This window comes from Chaetura pelagica, unplaced genomic scaffold, assembly GCF_000747805.2.
Source record: "Chaetura pelagica isolate M959 unplaced genomic scaffold, ChaPel_1.0 scaffold12, whole genome shotgun sequence".
NCBI lineage: Eukaryota > Metazoa > Chordata > Aves > Apodiformes > Apodidae > Chaetura > Chaetura pelagica.
In genome coordinates, this window is record NW_009952801.1 from 557,952 (window position 1) to 580,851 (window position 22,900).

The following is a 22,900-nucleotide window of genomic DNA, read 5'->3' on the forward strand; positions in this document are numbered from 1 at the left end:
GATGGTATTTCTGCCATTATGTTTCTCTGAGAGAGTAAGGGTTGTCTTGCAGTGCCTCAGGGAAGCAGAACCATCATGTTTGCATGAATTAGTTAGATCTGAGTAACTCAGAGATTTGATTATGGGTTTATTTTTTTTTTTTAGAAAAGCTCAATAACACAGAAGTAGTTTTACTTTTCTTGTCACATTACTTCTCCTTTACTTGTGTGTTTGTGGCATGACATGATACTTTCTGAATGGTAAGATGTGATCATCTATTCTTTCACTAGGGAATGATATTGTAGATTGTAAATTGTGCAAGTTTTCATGTGTCTGTGCAGTGTTAGGTTGTATTTTTTCACTACTTTTTGTAAACACATCAAATAATACTAAATGGGATTTTAGATTTAAAGAAGTATCTGATGTGATTCAGAAGACCCTCCTTTCTATTGCAGGTTAAATCAGCTGTTGTTCTTGAGAGTCCTCACTTGTGCTGCTGTGACAGACTTGACTCTGAGTGTTTAGATACTTGTCTCCAGATCTTCTGTCAAGTATGGCCCTGCTGAAGGGCAGTTCCCCCTAAGGAAAACACTCCTCGAGCAGAATCTCAGCTTTGAGAGACTACTGAAAGCAGTGCTGCAGAAACTATGTGAGCTGGTTTTGCTCTTCTAGAGTAAACATGATGAAAACGGAGTCTTCAGGAGAAAGATCAACCCTCCGAAGTGCCTCTCCTCACAGGAATGCTTACAGAACTGAGTTCCAGGCGCTAAAAAGCACCTTTGACAAACCGAAGTCAGATGGAGACCAAAAAACGAAAGAGGAAGGAGAGGCCTTGCAGAGCAGGGGAAGGAAGTATGGCTCCAATGTCAATAGGATTAAGAACTTATTTATGCAGATGGGCATGGAGCCCACTGAAAGTGCTGGAGTTACCCCTAAAACCAGGGGGAAGGGTGGCCCTCCGTCACCTCAAAGACGAATTAGGCCTAAAGAGTTTGTAGAAAAAGCAGATGGGTCAATTGTAAAATTGGAGTCATCTGTCTCAGAAAGGATTAGTAGATTTGATACTATCCATGATGGTCCTTCCTATTCCAAGTTTACTGAAACTCGGAAGATGTTTGAGCGAAATGCTCATGAAATGGGACATTCCAATCGCTATTCCCCAAAGAAAGATAAAGTCGTTTCCAATGAGCTTCCAGATGAGTGGTGTAGCTCTAAGTCTCACAGAGGCAGCATGGATTCACTGGACAGTCTCAGCCCAAGGACAGAGACTGTCTCTCCAACAGTCAGTCAGCTCAGCGCAGTTTTTGAAAACACTGACTCACACAATGTAATTGTTGTAGAAAAGTCAGAAAACAACGAAGAGTACTCTGTAACTGGTCACTATCCACTAAACCTCTCATCTACTGTTGCAAATATCTCCTCCCCAGCAGCGAACCTGGAGGGTTTCAGTCCTTTGAAAGATGGTGGCACATGGTCTCCCCCAGCCAAACAGAATACAGGCGTGGTGTCTGTTGAGAGCTCTCAGCAGAATAGCACGCCCTCAGCACCGAGGCAGAAGGTGTCCACAGGCACATCAGCAGGTTCGCAAGCAACTGAAGAAGCGAAGAAGAGTACAGAGGCAAGTGCTGATTCTGTTGAGGACTCTGCAGGAAGTCAACAGGATTTGGGCAGTGTGCTTGACAGTGAAAGATCTGTGGACAGCTGTGCTAGAAGCAAGTCAAAAACAGAGACAGAAGTTTTGTTGCAACAAAAGGAACGATCAGAACGTGCAGAGGGTATCTTTGATAGACCCGAAGCTGCAGAATTACCAAGAAATGTAGCTCCAGGTGGTGATTTTGCCACAGATGCTGTCTCAGATGCTACTGAGTCCCATTACAATGAGGCAAGCGAAAAAGAAGTGCGTGAAGACGTGAATAACTTTCAGAGTTCTCATGTGTACATGCACTCCGACTATAATGTATATCGGGTACGATCGAGATACAATTCTGACTGGGGAGAGACAGGTACAGAACAGGATGATCAGGATGACAGTGATGAAAATAACTGTTATGAACCTGACACGGAATATTCTGAAATTAATGGATTGCCAGATGAAGATGAAATCCCACCCAACAGAAAAATACAGTTTAGCCGTGCTCCAATTAAGGTAAAGTTTCCTGCATTCTTTTTCTGCAGTTGGGTTTGTTTTCAAATGCGGCTTCATTTGGAGTAGATTTTGACAGCTGACCTCAGGTCTGAAAAGATTGCAGAGGATCTTTCATATGTGCTTTTATTACAGTTAATCAGCAAGTGTAATCTTAAATGAAGTAAGGAAGTTGAGCTCTGATGAGCTTGTGTCATTTCACAGACTACTTGATGGTTGACTAAGCCAATAGAAATTGAGAATGACAGCTGGGTTTGTGAAGTTTGTGAATGTTAACATGCATGTTTTGACTTATAGGACTGAACTGTAATCACTTAGTGAAATGTAGAAGTGGGTATTTGGTGGCCTCTGTGCTGCTTGATTTTTTTCGTTTGAAATCACAGCTTCTTCAGATGGAATGGCTTTTCTTCAGCTCTCACCAGATGTTCTTAGAGTTCCGTGTGCTTAAACACCATGTCACGAAGTACGACACGATTCTCTCTCAGTAGTAGAGGACTGTTAATACTCTGTGTCTGAATTAGTATCATATTTTCTAGTAGCATTGTCACTTTTTAAAAACATTAATATAGGAATATCAGTGTATCTCAGTGCTACAGAAAGGCAGAAGTCAGTTGATTGAAATATCTAATGAAGAGTGGATTCCTTGTAGAACTTTTCTGACTTAAGTACCTTGAAAATACAGCAGAAACTGTTATTTCAAGTACTTTCAGTTCTGGACAGAATAACTAGTCGTGTTTTGTTGTACCAGCTTTTCACTGCTGAATTGCACAGTTAAGTATAGAAGTATTTTACTTCCAAGATGTTTTTAGTGCACATGGTCTCAGATGGACACTACAGAAACAGAGCTGGTTTTGCAGAAATGGCTTTTGAAACAGACATATATCATGGAGCACTCGAAATCTAAATGTTTTCAAATTAAAAATGGGTAATTTAAATAAACTGTATTTGCATTGAGTGAGTTTAGCAATGAAGAGAACTAAATTGATGAGTAGTTTCACTATCAAACTTGAAGTAATGTGATTTACAGAATCTGCTTTTACACTACCTGTGCTTTAAGTTAGGGTAAGATGTATGTACTAGGAAATTTTCATGTGAATTAAACAACCAGATTTTCACATCTGTTTATTGGGGAGTGGAGGGAAGGGGAATGGTTTTGTGTTGCTCATGTTTTGAAAAGACCTATTTTTAACACAGAAACGAAATATTCCAAGCCAAGATAAAGGATTTTTTTATTATTTTGTTTTGTTAGTATTTTACTCAGGCTTGCATCATGAACCAAAAATTCTAACAGTTTTTGTGCTCCAAGTTATTCCCATAATTAAACAAGCAGGTTTTCTTTAGGTTTTTTGGGTTTTTTTAGATGAAGTAGAAAAAACTGTTATTACAAAGGATTATGGAAGTTGTCCCCCCTACTGCCTTTCCCCCAGGCTGTATTAATAGGCAAGATGATATTTTCTCATCTGAAAGATCTACCAATTATGTGCAGAGGTTTGTTTTATCATATATATTATGAATCAAACAGAAAGTGACTCCACTGATTTTATTTTTGAGACGGTTGGATTTTTCTGCTATTTCTGTTTTGAAAGAGCTACCAGTTAAACCCTTACTTCAATATATTGTGGTAGCCTGAATCATGTTGTCATGCCAAGTGCTATAAGAGTATTGTCTCAATTCTCAATATTTTTCTTTTCTTCTCAAGTTTGTCATGCTATGTTCATTTCAGATTAGGTGTCATCAAGTAATAATAACATCCATCAGGAAAATGCTTTAGAAGTCATTTGTGTAAATAACTAAAGAGTACATTTGTCATGGTTTTAAGCATAAAGCACTCTTAACAAGCTTATCCAAAGTAAAAGAATCGTTGCTTTAATTATTTTAGCATCTTTATTGTACATAGAATGAAAACAGAATAAAAGCTGCATTGTGAGTGAACAGTGTAGGAGGGGTTGGGAGGTTTAGGAGATCCCTTGCTTTTTGTCCTGGGCCTCCAGCACATGCACTGTGTTAGTCCTGTGGGGAAGCAGAAGTGAGACCACGTGGAAGGCTTGCACTAGGAGGAAGAAGTACAGCGAAAACTGAGGAAAAATAAAAGCTCCTTCTCAGGCCTTCCCCACTTTTCTCCACGGTGCTCTGTAGTTTCCTGGGCAGTGTCAAGCAGTGCCAGCCTGGGCAGGCTGCCAGCAGCATCAGGTCACTGTATGGCCACACTGCCACAGGCAGGAACCCTGGAAGGACAGCTCGAGTATCCCCCTGTGGGTCCTCAGAGGCTGGTGAGTCTCTGGACTCCATGGCTGCCTCTCTGACAGTGCTGTCAATTTAGCACACTGGTAGGAGGTCATGAACAGGCTTTGGCAAGTGGTTTCTGCCCAGCAGAAAGATTCTGGTGAGCAGTGTGGGTGGCAAGGGGACCTGCATTCTGTCCCCTCGCACAATGCTAGCATTTGAATTTACCTGGTTGGTCCCTTTACCCATCCATAACTTGGGGATGATCTTTGATAGCTAGGAAAACAGCAACAATTTATTTTTTTTTCTGTTCTAGGCAATTTTAGCGAGCATGACTGGTTTTGCTAATACTTTCCTGAATGTCATCTCATGTGTAGTGTAACTGAGAGGAAGATACAAAGCAATGTAGGAGTATTTTCTGAACTGTTGGGAACTGACTTATCATTATTAAAATTAAGCAATTTGTACTTAACTACTGTGCTAGATAGCAGTGTTAAAAGTCCAACCCAAACTCAAGATGTGTAATGTTGATTGTTTTCCTGTTGATGATTGAACTTGGTGATCTCGGAGGGCCTTTCCAACCATGACGATTTTGTCATTCTCTGATTTCGCAGCATTGTACCTCCACCCTCCTCCTACAGGTGCACTTTGAAATAACTAACAAAATTGGCATTTGAATGTGTAATCTGTGAGGGGATTTTTCAGGTAGATGTGCAGGAAGTAAAAGAGTGCAGAGGCTGAAGAACAAAGAGATACAATTACCAGTGAGGGGAATCCTTTCTGTCCCTTTAGGGGGAAATGGTTTGGACAATGAGAAGTGAAGTATAGATAGAAGGAGGAATAAGTAAAATCTTACTCATCAAACTGATAAAAAATGAATTTTACTCATCTCCTAGCAGGAAAAAGGCTCAAGTTATTGAGAAACGTGCTAGGAGAAGGGCTCAAGTTAACAGAGAAATTTCTGCTCGGTTACAGCCTGTGATTTTGCTATCGTAGATCCTATGCTCCATAGACCATTTACTCTGCTCTAGGATTTGTGGGATATGTTTGCTGATCTCATATCTGTTGAAAAAGAGTCCCTTTAAAAGAGTAGATGGCTGCCTAGGGGCCATTGCAGGCTTGGAGAATTTCTAGGTATTTGGAGTGTGGCATCACGAATGTAAGCAGTTGTGTGTGTCTGTGTGAACTTAAGTCATGTTTGTACGGTGTGAATCAAAATAGCCTGGAAGGGCCCAAGAGTTTGTGCTGGTAGGGGGAGTGGACATGAGCGTGTATGTTCTTAAACAAAGTATGTGAACGTTGATATACCAGTTGATATGAATGTTTATTTAGTGACAAAGGCCTTCATCATCACTGACCCATTCTTGGGTTAAGTATTATGTTTCTGCTCAGGGATAGAACTGAAACTCCAAGGCAAGTGTAAGAGTTGAAAAAGTTAAGTAAACGTGATGAGGAAAAAATGCGCTGGTTTTGCCATGGATACTTTTCTACACACAAACACAAAAAAAACAGGAACTCTGTGATTTAGTAGTCTCTTTTTTTTGAGTTTTGCAAGGTTTCTTGAGAACTGGGTTACATGCTACTTCTCAAACTCTGTGGACTAACTGGACAAGGTTTCCTTATAGTGCGAGATTCATTAGTGCATAGCTTTCCACACTCCAGCAAATGGCAATCTATTGGTTGTCCAAATCATAGTCCTTTTTGAGTCATGTTTCCTCCATTGTGGATAGAATTGGGATAGAAGAGTAATAATATCCTCCTTTCTTCCTCTCTCTGAATCCAGAATGCCTGGTATCTTGATAGCTGATGGCTGCATCTTCAGTTAGTGCCCTACTTTTGGCACCACATACATGTTAAACCATTTATAGCTGTTAGCAGCAATTCGTATCTCCTGCTGAGCCTCCTTTTGCAACCTTCTGCTCCACTGACTTGGCCCTGTCCGTTTTAAGGGTTTGGAGAGGGTTGGGTAGAATGTGACCAGACCATATGGCAGACAGCAGGTAACTTGTGGAGCAGTGAGGGCTTCCAGCCCAAGCTGCTGCTGCAGTTTTCAGGGTTCCATATAGCTTCCTTAGTGTGCAGTGGTGTGAAGGGATCTCTGAGTTTTGGAGTAGGTGAGAGAGAGGGTAACAGGAATGGAAAGGATATAGCAAATGGCTCTTCTGTTCTTCAGCTGTTTCCATATGAAGGGATTATGATCAGTACTGCCTGTGCCTCATATGTTTTTCCTCTCTCTTGCCCTGCAGCATGACTGAATCTTATACCCTACATCACTTCAGTTTTCCAGATTGTGTTTTATTCACATGGTCTTCAGGAATGGGAGCTTTTGCTTCTGTCTCCCTCCCTCTCTCTTTTTCAGTGTCACCCTTTGAAGAAGTTTTATAAGAAGTTCTGCAATGGTAGTTAAAGCTAAAATATGTGACATTTGTATTCAAGTTATTTTAAAATTTCTTATGAACTTATATTGTAGTTTTTCTTATTAAAATCAGCTCAAGGAGAAAGTAATTCAATTATTCTTCATTTCACTGAAATGTACTTGGGAATGCATGTAGTGGCAAAGAAGGAATCTGAAAAAATCTGGCACTATAATTACTCTGGTAATTTTCACTCTCTAAAATATTATTATTTCAAGCATCAAAATAAGGTCTACTGTAAACATTTTTGAGTTTCAGTGTTGACAAAGAAAGTATTTCTTTACCTGATTCAATGTCAATGGTACTTACCTGTTGGTAAAATATTGATGAAGTACTTTTGATTATGGAAGCGATGAGTAAAGGTTATCCATCCACAAGCACTATACAGTCCCCGGCTCCAAATTTGCCACTGTTTTTATTCGTATTTTACTGAAGTGAACATGATGTTGGACTTAAATGACTTCCAGGTCTCCCTTCCAACCCCAGTGAGCCTGTAATTCTGTAAATAAAGTAGTCCCAGTGGGTGTTGGGACACTCTTTAAAGGCAGATGTGGAATACAGGACTTTCAGAAGGATCCTGAGGCCACATTAATCCACTTTTGAATGGGTAAATTAAGAAACCTTATAGATAAAGAAGTGTAGCTTCCTTCGAAAACCATGGAAATAATACTTTCCTTAAATTTGGCTCCCTACTCTAGCTCCTGTGTCCGTGCTTTGTTTACAACATTGGGAGTGGGTGGTTCTTCAGGCTGAAGTATGAAACTAGTTATTAAGTAGGCTTAGGCTCTGTCTCCTGTAATGTTGAATACATCACAGAATCTTTATGCTGGTGTTTGAATTCTGTAAAATGGGCATCAAGTTGGTAATTAATTCAATTCATTTTGAGTGGTAAAGTAATTTGGCATACTGAGCTATTCCTTGGGTAGCTTGAAATGTGTTTCAGCTACTGTGAAGTATGGGTAATTCTGCAGGCTTTAGTAGTAATAAAAAGTGTTGTACTGAAAGGACTGTGGTGCTAACTTTGATTACTTTTAAAAGTTAACAAAGTAAAAAGAGGTTCTTTGTTGTGATGGTGTGGTATATAGAGTATTTCTGGGGCCTGGTCTTTTATTTTGGTTAAATTTGGTCTGAAATATCTTATAATTAAAGGCAGAATCTTTTATATATAATTGTAAGGGAAAGGAACAGGAGGTAAATATTAAGGATTCAAAGACTGGATGTTCTTAGATAAAGAACAGCATTGAAGGGATAAAGAATTCCAGAACAAATTGCTATTTTGATTATTAGAAGGAAAGTGTGCTCTACATTGTTATCTCGCATATGAAGCTTGTTATAATTGAAATTGTGTACTTTCACTGGATGAGTCTGTCTCACACAGTAATTTCAGATGCTTTCTTGTATTAAGTATACATGGAATTGTTGGAATACCATAGATGAAATAAAGTTATTTGCCTATCACAATACACTATGGAGACTTCAACCCTTGTGTAGGTCATCATTTCACTACTCAATCTATGGACTAGTTATTCCTGGATGCAATGTTCACACACAAATGTTGACCTAAAAAGAAATTATGTTGTTTTAAAATGTCTTTTGTAAGCATTGAGGACATTGTAGAAGAGCTGTTTGTAGAAACCGTTTGGATAGAATAATTTCCATCAGAGGTTTATGTGGTTTAGATTGAAAGGGGTTTCCAATTAAAGGTTTTGAATTTGCAAAATGCAGCTGGAGAAACTGTAGGGAAATGGTTTGAAATTAGTTGAACGAAGGAGCTAAGGGAGCAAATAATGGGGTTCTTGGGACCTCTTTGATTCAGAATTAGAAAAAATGCATAGGATTTGTGCCCTAAGAAAAAGCAGAATAAACAAGCAGAATAATTGCAGACCTAATCAGAAGAAAAGGCAGCCAAAGAGAATATTAGAAGCTAGCCAAGAACTTCAAGGAGTGTCAAGAGTGGTTGGTAAAAATTTAAGGCTGTCATAGAGTTCAGAAGTCTTAAGTGTGAGTAGGATCTTGCCAGAAGTCAGGCTGAGTTTGACCTTGTAAAGGAAAATAACGTAAGTATTAAAAAGCTATTTATCCATTAAAAATTAAACAAAAAGGGAAGTTGGGCGTTACACAGTGAGCATCAGGTTACAATCAGAGCTATCACCCTCAGTTTATATTAATATTTCACCATCATTTTTAGTGCAGTTGATCACGTTGAACATGGTATTGCGATTAAGAGTGAAATAAATGTATGCAGGTGGAAACTCTTACAGAGAAATGAAGATGAAAACTAGAAGTTCCTAGTTTCTAGTAGGGGGCTGAGTGAAAGCAGTTGTATTTTAGAAAGTCTTGTAGCAAACATTTCAAAACAAACTGAACACTATCAAAATAGAGATGATATTTAGCTGCAGAAGAGCAAATGCAGTAGCTTTTTTCAGGAAGTAGAGAAGAGGTGGTTCTGGGAACTTGAAAATTATAATTTTTTTTCTGTAGCAAAGCAATAGAAAAAAAACTTCAAAAGGAATCAAAGGCGGGGAGGCAAATGGAAAGCAGAATACATATAAGTGGATTTATGGTAGGTAGCATGTGTCAGACTAGATTTGTGCCTCCCTTTGATAAGATAGAAGACCTTATTAAAAATTTCAGTAGCTGTCTCAGGAAGTTGGAGCACACTAATGACCCTTGCTTTTGCCAAAAAGTGGGGAAGCCTTATCATTGCATAGGATTACAATAAAATGCAGGTCGTTGGGAGGACTATAATAGTGGGAATGGATTTATAAGGTAAGAAGTGTCATGGTAAACTAGTGACTCAGTTGTAGGGGATGACAGCGAAGGAGAAAGCTACTCTGTGACTCGCTTGCACAGAATGACAGCAGTCACCACCAACCTGTGGTGTGATGCAGCTGTGAGGAAGGGGAATGGCATTCTAGGTACATGAAGCAAAGTATTTTGGTAGTGGTAGGGAATTGTGAGTGTCATTTTATAACTCACTAAGGAGACTTCAGGTGGAATGGGTCTGGAGGATTCTGCTTAAGGCAACTGAGTTTGCAGGAAGAGCTGCAGAAACTTGCTGCTCTTATCTGTCTTTTTCTTGGTTAATACTATCATAAAACAGCAGGCTTAAAAACTTATCTTGCTCGGTGAGGGATGACAAAGCCTGAAAAAGAGCATAATTGCATCTCTGGTACATTCATAACAAAAAAACATCTGAAGGCTTAGGGGCAGAATTCCACTTTTAAAGTGGAATTGAGCATTTTCCGACTAAGACTAAAGAATGGCAGTAGCAGGCACTATTTTCCTGTGTTCCTGAAACACTGCTGTATTGTCTAACACTGTCTATTAATTCTGTTAAGGGTTGGAATTCCCTTCAGCACTGTTGAACTCTCAAGCCACAAACAATTTATTAAAAAACATACCTGACATTCCTATAATAAATATTACAAAGTGATAGCTTTTATTTTGTGAAGTCCTTTGTCATATAGAAAATATTCTAGTGAGAGCAGAAGCTAATTTTGCTCACTAGAGCTGATTCAAGAGACCTGACGGATCTCTTGGAGATTTCCATATGGTAAAATCAGTGGAAGGTGCGAATGAAGGAGGAGATCTGTTTTCCTTGCTTTATTACACATAAAGCTGCACTTCTTAGTCTGTGCACATCTGTAACTTTCTGTGTTCCTCTCTGCAGCTCCCATCTGCCTTAGTATTCAGTGCATAATCTCAAGGACATAAAAGGCTGGTTCACCGAAAAGATATCTTTTAATATTCAGACTATGCTGCATATAGACCTAGGACTTTTATTTGATGAAATACCTGCATTTCAAATTTACTATTCACTTTTTTTGTTTAAAAGCAATAAGCGATAGAGGCTTTTAAAAGTCATGCTGTCAAACTCCTGTCTGATTCACCTAGATCGTGGTATTTATGATAAAAAAACATCCCAAGGTTTTATCTTGCTGGTAATCATCTTCACGTCTTTACAAGCTTGCGGTCATCTCTAAGATGGACTCTGACATATACACATACTGACATTTAGATTCTGTAGATTCTGACATATTTAAATATTTAACTGTTAGCGCTGCCTTCTTAGAAGTCCAAAGATACCTGTTCAATAATGTTGGCTTGGGTGGTTGTCCAGTAGACTTTTTTTGTGCATGGACTGCTTAAACAGAATACTGAGAATATTTTAATACTGTATTTTTTCACAAGGGCAGACCAGAGAGAACTCATGAATCCAAAGATTTAGAGCACTCTTGAAAAAGCTGATAACTTAAAGTGTGGCAAAGTGCACTAATGTAAATGAGAATATTTTAGTGTGGTGTTTGGGAGCGTGAGACTATCAGACCAGGTAGTTCTTTATTTGTCTTTGCCCAGCCATTTTGTCTGAATTAGTTTTATCTTCCCTCTGTTAATCTGGTACGTTGACTAAAACCTGCCACCTTGATGTTTTGCACATTTTTTTGATGTTGAGATATGAAATAGGAGGGAAATACCATTAAACAGAGGATTGGATTTTTTTCTTCCTTCCTGTCCCTCCCCCTTCTCTCTGTATGACTACTAAGGCAGTTTCAACAGCCATGCATCCAAAATAGCTGCCAAGATGCTGTGGTTGACTGCAAGAGCATGACACAGTAAGTCTTGACCACTAAAAAGGGGAAGTTATGCTTGACCAGCCTCATAACCTTCTACGGTTAAATTATTGGCATGATAGGCGAGGGGCAAGCAATGGATCTTGTCTACATTCACTTCAGTAAGGCGTTTAACATAACTTCCTCATAGAGAAGATGATTAAGTAGGGGCTGGATGAGCAGACAGAGAGGTGGATTGAAAACTGGCTGACTAGAGAAGTGAGCAGGCACAAATCTCATGAAGTTCAACAGGGAGAAGTGCAAAGTCCTTCACCTGGAGAGGAAAAGCCCCATGCACCAGTATATGCTGGGGGCCACCCACCTGGCAGCTTTGCAGAGGAGGATCTGTGGTACTGGAGAACACTGAGTATGGGACAGCAATGTGCCCTTGTAGCAAGGAGGGCTAATGGTATCCTGGGCTGCATTAGGAGGAATGTTGCCAGGCTGGTTGAGGGAGGTGATCCTTTCCCTCTGCTCAACACCGGTGAGGCCACAATTGGGAGTTCTGGGTCCAGTTCTGGCATTCCCCAGTACAAGAGACTGGAGAGAGTCCAGTCTAGGCTGATGAAGATGATGAAAGGTCTGGAGCATCTCTCCTATGAGGAAAGGCTGAAGGAGCTGGAGCTGTTTAGCCTGGAGAAGGCTCAAGGGCAATCTTACCAATGTATATAACTACCTGAAGGGAGGGTGCAAAGAGGGAGCCAGGCTTTTTTTCCTGTGGTATCCAGTGACAGAACCAGAGACAATGGACACCAACTGAAAGACAGGAGGTTCCTGTGTTCCAGAAGGGTTGTACCAGATCACCTCCATAGGCCCCTTCCAGCTTCAACCATCCTGTGATCCTGTGGCTTAATTTAAATTAAAAAAAAAAATCCAATTAAAAAAAAAAATCCCAATAGTGAACTTTGCAAAGAAAGCAGCTAGATTGCATCCAAGATGAATTATTTTAATTTTATTATTTGTAAAATATACTAAGTCACCTCTCGTGTCATTTATCGAATTGTAAGAGTGCCTAGTTTTGCAAAGCCAAAGGTGGTTCAGCAACTCCAGTAGGTCCTCTGATTGTAATCATTAACATGGTTTAAATATATATAAATACATTAACAAGAACTCATTGAATACAGCTTGAACTTTTACCTATAGTTAGAGATAGTTAAGTTTAGTTGAAAGATTAATAGTAGCCTTTTAATGTTTCTTGTTAATGAGAAGCTAGACCCACAATCGTCAATCAAAATAGCTAAGAAAGGATTTAAAGGGTTTTTTTGAGCATATTTTGTTGTATTACAGCATAAGCAAGTTAACCTTACCTTATAAGTAATATTCAACAATGCAAAAATTTTTGAGGAAGTGTTTAAACAAATATTATTAGTTAAATATTGATAATTCAGAGGAGAAATTAAGGAAGTCTGTACAAAAATAAAACTGTTGAGGAGCAGTATTCATTTGCAGCAAAGTCCTTTAGCATTTTGCGTGTAGCAGTAGCTGAAGTCTGTATGGCTGTTGCTCTGCTGCAGCTGGGTGAGCCTTGGCTAGAATTGGAACGTGGGAATGGGAATAGGCTGGACACTCAAAAGCTCCAGTCACACTGGTCAGTAATTCCACACTGTACTGTACACCTTCAGTGCAATCTTAAAATTACTTGCTTTGTAAAATGTACCAAGCTGCTAACATGGTCTCTTTTATCTATTAAATTCTTCTGATAATGATGGAGAGAGGCATTTTGCTGATTTTGTAAAGCTTAAGAACTCTCAGAAGAGAGGCCAGTGTGTATAGCTGAAGATGACCAACAATGATTTATAAAACATGAGAGAGATTAGAGGGAAATTTTTTGTGTAGCACTTTGAATAAAGGGATTAAAACTGAAAAATAGCAGTATAAAGTAAGTTGTCCTTTGCTCTTTTGGCTTAAAAGTGGATCTGCTACAGCAAGCTATTTATTTTATTTTTCTAACTCTGTGGGTAAAATCCCTAGTACCTGGAGAACCTCTGTAGTTAATCCATGCCTTTAAGAAGTGCATGTTTCTGATCTTGAGAAAGCTGGCTTCAGCTTCCAGCAGAATAGCAATGGGCACCATGGGAGTTTGGCTGGGGTGGTGGTGGAGCAGTGGAGGTCTCCTACCCCAGCTGGGCAATGGGGTGGGAGCACAGACTGAGCTGGAGCCTGTCCTGCCCTGTTCCTGCCCCAGCTTTCATAAGCCAATGCAGTTGGTACACAGTAGAGCCTGCACTTGCAGCCCTTAGGAGTCAAGGCCGTAGGGCAGCTTTGTGGCCTTTGTTTAAGAGCTAACCACTTACCACTGCATCAGTGTTCCCACAGTATAATATTATCCAAAATATTCAGTCAAACCCTTTCTTTACTGTTTTGCCTCAATTGACTTTCTGATGTTATCTGAGCATTATAGTCTGCCTTGGAGACTTTTTTTTAAAATGTAGCTTCTGATTGTCTTGTTGCCTGTGTTTTGGGGTTTTTTTTGTGGTTTGGTTTGGTTTTTTTGGTGTTGTTTTTTTTTTTCTCCCCATCTGTTGATTCTGAACACTTCCCAGGCTGCAGTTAGTTTTGTGGATGGCCTGTGACACTAGTTCCTTTTTCACCCTTAGTTTTCTTGTTTTCTAGGGCTGCATGCTTGACATTTTGCAATGCATTAAAAAGAAAAGAAAAGGAAAAGCTTCTTTTTTAATTTTCAGTTTGTGAATTTTTGTCATTGTTTTATGCATATTCATTGTATTTATGCATATTCGTCACTTGAAAGACTGAAGCACTGACTGAAGCACTGTGGTGTTTTCAAATGAGTTTATTTTGCTACAGCATTACCTTTTGTTTACTATATTTTATTGTTTGTTATAAATAAATGATGTGTGAACTGTATAGCTTCATATCCATAGAGGCTTTGTAAATACTCTTCACTCTCTGGCTGTTCCTGTTCTCTCCACAGATTTTTATCTGATCTCCCTCTTTCTGCTTTTGATAGCTTGCTTCTTTATTGTGTGAGACAACAAAATCTAGATGTGCCATATGTTTCATCACAGTTTTCCTTAAAACTGTGGCTGACACCTTAGGAGAGGAAGCATATTCTCTGGGATGTATTGTGTGGAGTATCTGCTTCACCTGGCCAACTTAGAGGCAGATCTGTTGCGACCCCTTTTTAGAGGATATACTTGTACATCTAGAAAAGTAAGAATTAAAAGAATAAACTTATTTGTCTGTGGAGATAGTTGACTAGTAAAATATTGTAGTGGTAATTCAACAACAGGCTTTGAAAGAGAAATTTTCATCCTTAAAACTCTGTAATTTATTCTTATATGGTAAACATAATGCTGCCAATGGTGTGGGGCTTGCTTTAGCTGCAGGATTTTTTGCAGTGCAAGATAGATCTGCCAGGAGGGTGTAGCAAAAACGTCTGTTAAGGTCTGACTTCTCTCTGGTATGAGGTATTTTTTGTTCTCTCTTAAACAAGAGTGGTACTATAATAATGAAATACTAGATCAAGTTCTTTGTCTTTTATTAGCACTGGAATTCCAAGACACAACATCACTTGGTGACTTGCTGAATAATAGTTGTCTTTTAATGACTGGCTTGGATTACTTTGAAAGTGAAGGTCAAAACTTTATCTTTTGTCTCACTAACTGAAAGAGACAGCAGCAGAAGAAAAGGAGAACTGTCCCTCATCCCCCTTTCATACCTCAGATTTTATTAAGTTCCTAAAGTGAAAAAAATGCAATTGTCAAGTAAATAGCATTTACATTATCTTTGAATCAGCTATTTCTGCTGATATCCGTGTATTTGGTGCAGATACCAGTGTTACCATCAGAAATAAGTTATTTTTGGGACTCCCTGACATCTTGCAGTCCTCTCTCTCTCTACCGTCATGAACTTGATTGTTGAAGTAGCTTGGTAGCACTGATAGCAGATTTCGAAGTTATACCAACAGCTCTGATTCAGTTCACTGAGCTTGCATGTGAGAATTCCTGATGGCACATAATGGGATATCAAACTGAACTATACTGTCCTTATATTATGCAAACTGCACTGTACAAGGTTGGCAGGTGACAGTGCTGGAAACCGTCTCTTCACTGGGTCACGTGTCATCTTCTGCACCATTTGGTTAGCACGTGGGGAAGAGAAAATAAGGTATCAGCATGCACTGAAACAGGGTAACCGGACAGATAAAACAATGCCAGCGATCTGAGGAAGTGTAATAGTAATGTTTCTGCTCTTATACTGCATTTCACAGAATCACAGAATGTTAGGGGTTGGAAGGGACCTCAAAAGATCATCTAGTCCAACTGCCCTGTCAGAGCAGGATCACAAAGAGTAAGTTACACAGGAATGCATCCAGGTGGGTTTTGAATGTGTCCAGAGAAGGAGACTCCACAGCCTCTTTGAGCAGCCTGTTCCAGTGCTCTGTCACTCTCACAGTCAAAAGGTTTTCCTCATGTTTACATGGAACCTCCTATGCTCCAACTTGCACCCATTGTCCCTTGTCCTATCATTGGACATCACTGAGAAGAGCCTGGCTCCATCCTCCTTACACTTGCCCTTTACATTCCTATAAACATTAATGAAGTTGCCCCTCAGTCTCCTTCAAGCTAAAGAGACCCAGCTCCCTTAGCCTTTCCCCATAAGGGACCTGCTCCACGCCCTTAACCATCTTTGTGGCTGGACTCTTCCTAGCAGTTCCCTGTCCTTTAACTGAGGGGTCCAGAACTGGACCTGGTATTCCAGATGTTGCCTCACCAGGGCAGAGTAGATGGGGAGGAGCAACTCTCTCAACCTACTAACCACACCTGTTCTAATACATCCCAGGATACCATTGACCTTGTTGGCTACAAGGGCACATTGCTGGCTCATGGTCATCTTTCTGTCCACCAGGACCCCCAGGTCCCTTTCCCATATGCTGTTCTCCAGCAGGTCAGTCCCCAACCTGTACTGGTACATGGAGTTGTTCTTTCCCTGACTCTGCACTTGCCCTTGTTGTATTTAATTCAATTTCTCCCTGCCCAACTCTCCAGCCTGTCTAGGTCTCACTGAATGGCAGCTCAGCCTTCTGGTATGTCAGCCACTCCTCCCAGCTTAGTGTCATCAGCAAACTTGCTGAGGGCACACTCTGTTCCCTCATCCAGATAATTGATGAAAATATTGAATAGTACTAGTCCCAGTATTGACCCCTGAGGGACTCCACTAGATACAGGCCTCCATCTAGACTCTGTCCCATTGACCACAACTCTCTGACTTCTTTCCTTCAGCCAGTTCACAATCAGTACCTGATTCTCCAGACCACACTTCCTCAGTTTAGCTACAAGGATGCTGTCAGAGGCGGTGTCACATGCTTTACTGAAATGAAGATAAACCACATCCACTGCACTACCATCTTCTATCCACCTGGTTATGTCCTCATAAAAGGCTATCAGGTTGGTTAAGCATGACTTCCCCTTTAGTAAAACCATGTTGACTGCTTCTAATGACACTCTCATCCTTGATATGGCTAGAAACAGTGCCAAGGATAAGTTGTTCCATCATCTTTCCATATCTGACTGGTCAGTTGTTACCTGGGTCCTTTGTCTTACCTGTTTTGAAGACTGGAGTGATACTTGCTTTCCTCCAGTACTCAGGCACCACTTCTGTTCTCCATGAATTACAAAAGATGAATGACTTCTGCCAATTTCCTCAGCACCTGCAGATGCATTCCATCTGGACCCATAGATTTATGGATGTCCAGATTGCTTAATTGATCCCTAACCCAGTCGTCATCAGCCAAGGCAAACTCCCCCTTTTTCTTGACTTCCTCTGGGGCCTCAGGGATCTGGGGTTCCTGAGGACAGTCTCCACCAGTAAAGACAGAGACAAAGAAGGCATTTCGTAACTCCACCTTCTTTATATCCTCTGTCACCAGGGCACCCAGCTCATTCAGCAATGGGCATATATTGCCTCTAGTGTTAGTTCTATCTGCAGTGTATTTGAAGAAGCCCTTTCTGTTGTCCTTGGCCTCTCTTGCAAGATTTAATTCCAAGGAGGCTTTAGCTTTCCTAGTTGCCTCCCTACATCCTGACAACAGTCTCATATTCCTCCCAAGTGGCCAGCTCCTCCTTCCATGATCTGTAAACTCTCTTTTTCCACTTGAGTTTGCCCTGCAGTTCCCTCTTGAACCATGCAAGTAGTGCTGAACAGCTTGGGCATCAGGAGGGCATCAAAACTGACAGGCAGCGCTTGCTTTTCTCGGAGGTGTGTGGCAGCAAGTAATTTCAAAAGAAGCAAATGTGAATGGGAAAGTTTGGTACACAGAAAACTGAGTAGTGTAATACAGCAAAATAAGGTGGCGCTTAATGTTAAAAAGCTTGTCAAATTGAGATGACTTAGGGGAATTTTTTCTTAATGGTCATAATTATGCTTCCATCTTTAAAAACTGAGAGGAAACCTCTTAATGAAGTTCCAGTGTGCTTATAGCCTGTGCTAAAAGCCTAGCAATGAGATTGCAGGGTATTTTTTTAGCTAAGATCTTAGCAACATCCTTCTCAGGGAATAGAGTGTTTTCAGCCTTTCTTTTTGTGTTATCACTGTTGAAGTGTAATGTGGGCATGTTTGCAGTACTGCATCAGTGACTTAGCAATATTTTACCTATTTTGGAGTCTCACTTTACTGATGAACTGATACGCAGGACAATGACTTCTTAGTTTCACATCATGGTTAGGGAAAAAAAATTATATATTTGTTTACAGTCTGGTGTAAGAGAAGGATTGAACTGCTAATCAGCCAGAAGACAGTGAACTAAAAAGCATGAAGCTACAGCAAACTATCTGTGATAAAAAATCCCACCAAAATCTGAGAATTATGGGGAGTGCTGGACTTCAGTCTTTGCTGTGATTTCCCAAAGCAACCACCCCTGGGAATTGCAGCTTGTTCTGCAAGGAGCCTAGGAGCCTAGTGTGCTGAACATGTAGTCTTCTGTCTAATTGTACTTAGTACTTGTGGGATGGTCCCTTTATCCAGTTACAGGAATTGTGTCAGAAAATGTCCAATTCAGGTAGGTCTTATGATGAAACCATGGACTGATGCTTTTCTGGAAGCAGTTTCAATGTTTGGTAGTATTCAAAGAAATGCAAAGCTACTTCGATGAGAAGGCAAATTACTTAAAAGTTCCTAACTTTCAGTACTTTCAATGTATAAGAAAAAAAATATTCATTTTTGGTGACGGCTTACAACAAATGGCATCAGATTCACCAAAGAGAGTGTTGTGTTTTCAGTTGAAAGCAGTTCTTGTGCTGAATTACTAGTCAGCAAGTCCCCTTTGTGTGATCACATCCCAACTGTATAAGCTGATCAAGGAGATGCTCAAAACCTCTTCTACCACTTAACGGGGTTCCTTACTTAATTATCTTGGAGTGCATGTAGATAATCTTATGAAGGCTGGTAGGTTTTTCAGGTATGTTGTGCATCTATAATAAAATTTCATTTTAAAATTGGGCTTGTGCATGCATTTAATAAAAGAGCTTGGGAAAGTTAACTGTTTATGGTTGGAACTCGTGCCTATGAAGGGGACTCAGACCTCCCTCCGTAGTTTTCTAGGAGAGCATCTTTCTAAACATTATGCTGTAGGTTAAGTTGTGTGCTTTTCCACTCTTTCTGTTGAGCATGGAATGAAAAGAACCGTCTCTGCAGAAAGAAGTTGCAGGTCCTGACACCAGAAAAAACTAAAGGGCAAATATGATTGTGTAGCTTAATGTTTGGACTGTTCCCCTTCAGCACTGAGGGCAGCTTTGAGATCTTAGATGTGCTGAAAGACTTGTTAAAATGGAATAGAAAAAGAACTATTACATTTTAAAAGACATTCTTTGTCTTAAATGGAATTGAATTTTAACTCCCACACAGTAGAGGAGGGCTATAAGCACTTGGCCTTTTGTATTAAGTGTTCTGTTGCTGTATCTTCCTCTCCTGCATCGGTTTTCACAAAGAGAATTCCATCTTTCCTGTCTTTTTGATCAAATGCAACAGTTTTCTGCATTCAGGAGGCAGTTGTAGGCTTTGAGCCCCGAGTCAAGGGAGGCATCTGTTTGCAGCTCTTAATGGGGCTGGAAGCAGTCAGAGACTGCAGTACTCAATAAATTGATTCTTGACTCTAGGCAAGGCCTTAGTTGATGTTTGTGCTTACTTTGTGGAGCACCACCCCTAACACAACTTAATTTCCCTTTGGATTTTGTGGGATTGAAAATGCTCAACTCCAGATTTTTAATTCAGTCAGTGCATAAATGTTTTGTTTTCCTTTGACCAACTGCTAAGATCATAAATACTTCACTCGACTGCAGTCCCTGGTTAGTGATAATAAATAGTATTTTTTTTTTCTCAAACGTTTTAAAATTTTCTCAAAGTTTCTCAATATTTTTTTTCTCATCCAGGAGACTCCTCTCCTGGATGCTTTTCCATCCTGTTTCCTTCATTTGCAATTATCAATTGAAACCTGACTTTTTTTTCCTTTTTTAGGTTGTCTCTCCCATTAAGCTATCTGAAAGTGGTGCTGAGAGGTGACAAAGACTAACATTTAACTTCACTACTCTAAAGTAATTTGAATGTGAGGCAAAATCCCAAGAGGGAAAAAACATATAAATGAAACATCAGTGAATAAAGAAGCTGGAATATTTTTTAAACCAGAGTAACCGGGATAAGCTTTCTCACTCATATCTTGAAGCTGCCCTGGTTTTGCTAAACAGGGCCTTATCGAGATACTCACTTTGTGGCTAGAATGTCTCTTTGTCTGCATAATGAATATAAATAAGGCCAACAGATAACATAGTAGGGAGGGAAACAGAGTAGGATGAAATAATGCTCAGTTATGCAACTGGTATTACTGAAAGAGAAAGGAGTAAAACTGAGACCTTCAAATTTTAATGGAAAACAAAAAGTAAAATGTAGATAATTGCATTTGGAAAGTCTTCTGATACTGATGAATTAGTGTAATAATATTACAGTTCAGAAGGAAGATATTATTTGCTGTTTACAATGTGTGCTCTTTGAAGTACAGGTAAATGAGGTACAGGTGAAACCTGGGGAAAGACCCAGTGACCCATGTTGGAGCAGTTGCCTCTTGCCTGTAGCGCTGCTCTGTCCTTCACCAGTTTGATTTGTGAGCACTTCTGTGTGGTCTTCAACATCTCTAAAACACACCTCCTGCATTGTCATAGGTCTTTACTAACACTGAAATCAGGTTTCAGAAATTAAAAAAATGTGCTGTGGACAAACTTGTACCTCATGCATAACTTTGGCTGTCAAGAGTGCGTTTCAAATTCATATAGAGGAAGTAAAAGAAAGTGTCTTCAGCCTGTGCTTTGAATACTAGAGTTTTTGTGATAGTGCTTTCTTCTCTTCAGTAATCCAGTGTGACTTGATACTAACTTGAAAATACTGTCATGGGTGCATTCATATGCTTGGTCAATAGAAACTGGAAACAAATTGCAATTCCCACGATCTGTACATCTTTCCTATGTGTAATGATACCAAGATAAGTTCAGGAAACGAGATCTATGAGTGGGGGCAATGTCATGGGGTATATGTGTATATATTGCTGCAGGCAGCAGTATTAATAAGGAGTACCTGATTTAAACAAGACATGTTGGTACATAGAGCAGGATAGTTGTAGCTGTTTGGTGCTCAATAAAAGGCTAATTTACTTTGCCATGTAGACATAGACACATACTTTCTCTTATTTTATGAGTTACATAAAGCCAAGCCAGTTCTCCTTAGTGAGCCTGCCTGTCCAAATGCCAGTTGCTGATGGATTGTTACAGAATCTGGTAATAATTACATATTCCTCACAACAAAAGATTGTGAACTTACGTGGTGCTCTCACAGAATGTTATTTATGGTAATTTAAGGATGTAGTTAAACAGCTTCCAACTGAAGACACAATTCATTTAGTGATTGACTTAAGTATCTAGGATCGCACATGCAACTAAACAAATGTGTGTTCTTCTGCATATACCAAAGGACGCAGACACAAACTTCTGGTAAGCTTTTTTTCAGAATGCAACATTTGAAGAACCAGAATTTTTTTTTGTTTTGCAGTTGGAGGGGATGGCTGGTTCATCTTTATGCCATTCTGGAGGGTGCAGCTGTGTGTTGGTTTATGTCTTTTACAGAAGGTAGCCCCCTGGGGTGGCTTAAAGCATGTTTACAGAAGACGTACAGTGACTCTTCCAGTGCTAACCGATGACAGTAGGTGCTGGAAAGCTTCATGCAGAGTTGTTAAGCTAACAAATTATTCCATCCCATTGAGATGGATCTCTGGACTTCCAGTTTTGTAAGTATCTTACAGGATGATAAGACCTGGGGGCTTTTTGTGCTGTTTTGTGCCAGACTTTTATTTTATTTTTTTGTTGTTTCTGTTTTGCTAAATCGTGGCAGATGTAGGACAGTAGAATCCTGCTGTTAGTAAGATGCAAATCAGTATGTCCCGCCAGTGCGATAAATTCACCTTAGCCAAGCTAAAAGTATGGGGGTTAGTGCGTGTGTTTTTGTTTTTTTCTTTCTGTGAATAACTTAAGAAAATATACTCCTCATTTTGTTCTTTAAGTAGTTTTCAGAGTCATCATACAATTTGGAGGATTTTGTGTTTGAATCTGCAGTATCAACCTTCTTTCAGGTACTGCGATTTAAGAAACAAGAAGGATGTGATTTAGGACTATTTGCACTGAGTGCAAAGCTAAGCAAAGCTATTTCAGTTTAGATTCCTACAAAAGCCCCCTGAATTTTTGCAGTAGGTGATGGTATTTCTAGCAGAGAAGCAGCTTACAGGATTGAGCTCTGAGAAGGATTTCAGATATTGTGAGCCAGTCTTTTTTCTCCCTGGTCTTTCCAAAAGCTTTCATAAATGTTCTTTGGAGCACTAAAAAAGAAAACTAACGTATTTTCCCACAGTATGGAGAAACAAAAAATAATCCTTTACATATAATACGCTATGGTGATGTATTTAAAATAAATGAACTACCCAGTTTAGGCCTTGACACAGAGATACAGACTTTGTCCCTCAGGTGCCCTGTGTGGTGTGGCCTTGGGCCCTCACTGTATGTTAGACTTCCTGACGTGTCTAGGAAACTGCAGATGCTTGACAGGAGCTTGCCAGAATTTCCAGAAAGCTCCTCTTCCACCTCCACAGAAGAAAATGGTGCTCTTGTCCCTGTGCTGCCAGTGGGAGCAGACTGGGGAGGAACTGCTGCTGTTTTGTGTACAAAAGCACTTTTTTTTTTTTTTTCTCCAGACTGTGTGTATGCATGTTTGCAGTTAAAGGTCTTGTCTGCAAACATACATTGTTCATGTTATGCCTTGAATTCAAATTGCAGTGTGGATTGATACTGCAGATTGATGTATGTTGTGCAGCTTGTGCAAGAGGAAAAAAATGAGCGGCACCATCTAAGGGCACCTATTTTTATTTCTCTATTTTGTTGTGTTTGCTCCAAATGATGGGTTTCTCTGTGACTGAAACACTTGTGCCTTCCAGTCTGCACAATCAAATTAAATATATGCTGAATCATGGCATCCAAATA

The 22,900-nt window shown here is 39.9% G+C and overlaps 1 protein-coding gene across 3 annotated transcripts in view; it reads left to right on the forward strand.

Moving 5' to 3' along the window:
• Nucleotides 1-658: 658 nt before the first annotated feature.
• Nucleotides 659-22,900, forward strand: part of PPP1R9A (protein phosphatase 1, regulatory subunit 9A) — a 134,118-nt gene continuing 111,876 nt past the window's right edge. For all 3 annotated transcript variants that reach the window (XM_009994912.1, XM_009994913.1, XM_009994914.1), the window contains exon 1: nt 659-2,125. In XM_009994912.1, coding sequence (XP_009993214.1) covers nt 659-2,125 — 1,467 coding nt within the window. The remainder of the gene's footprint in view (nt 2,126-22,900) is intronic.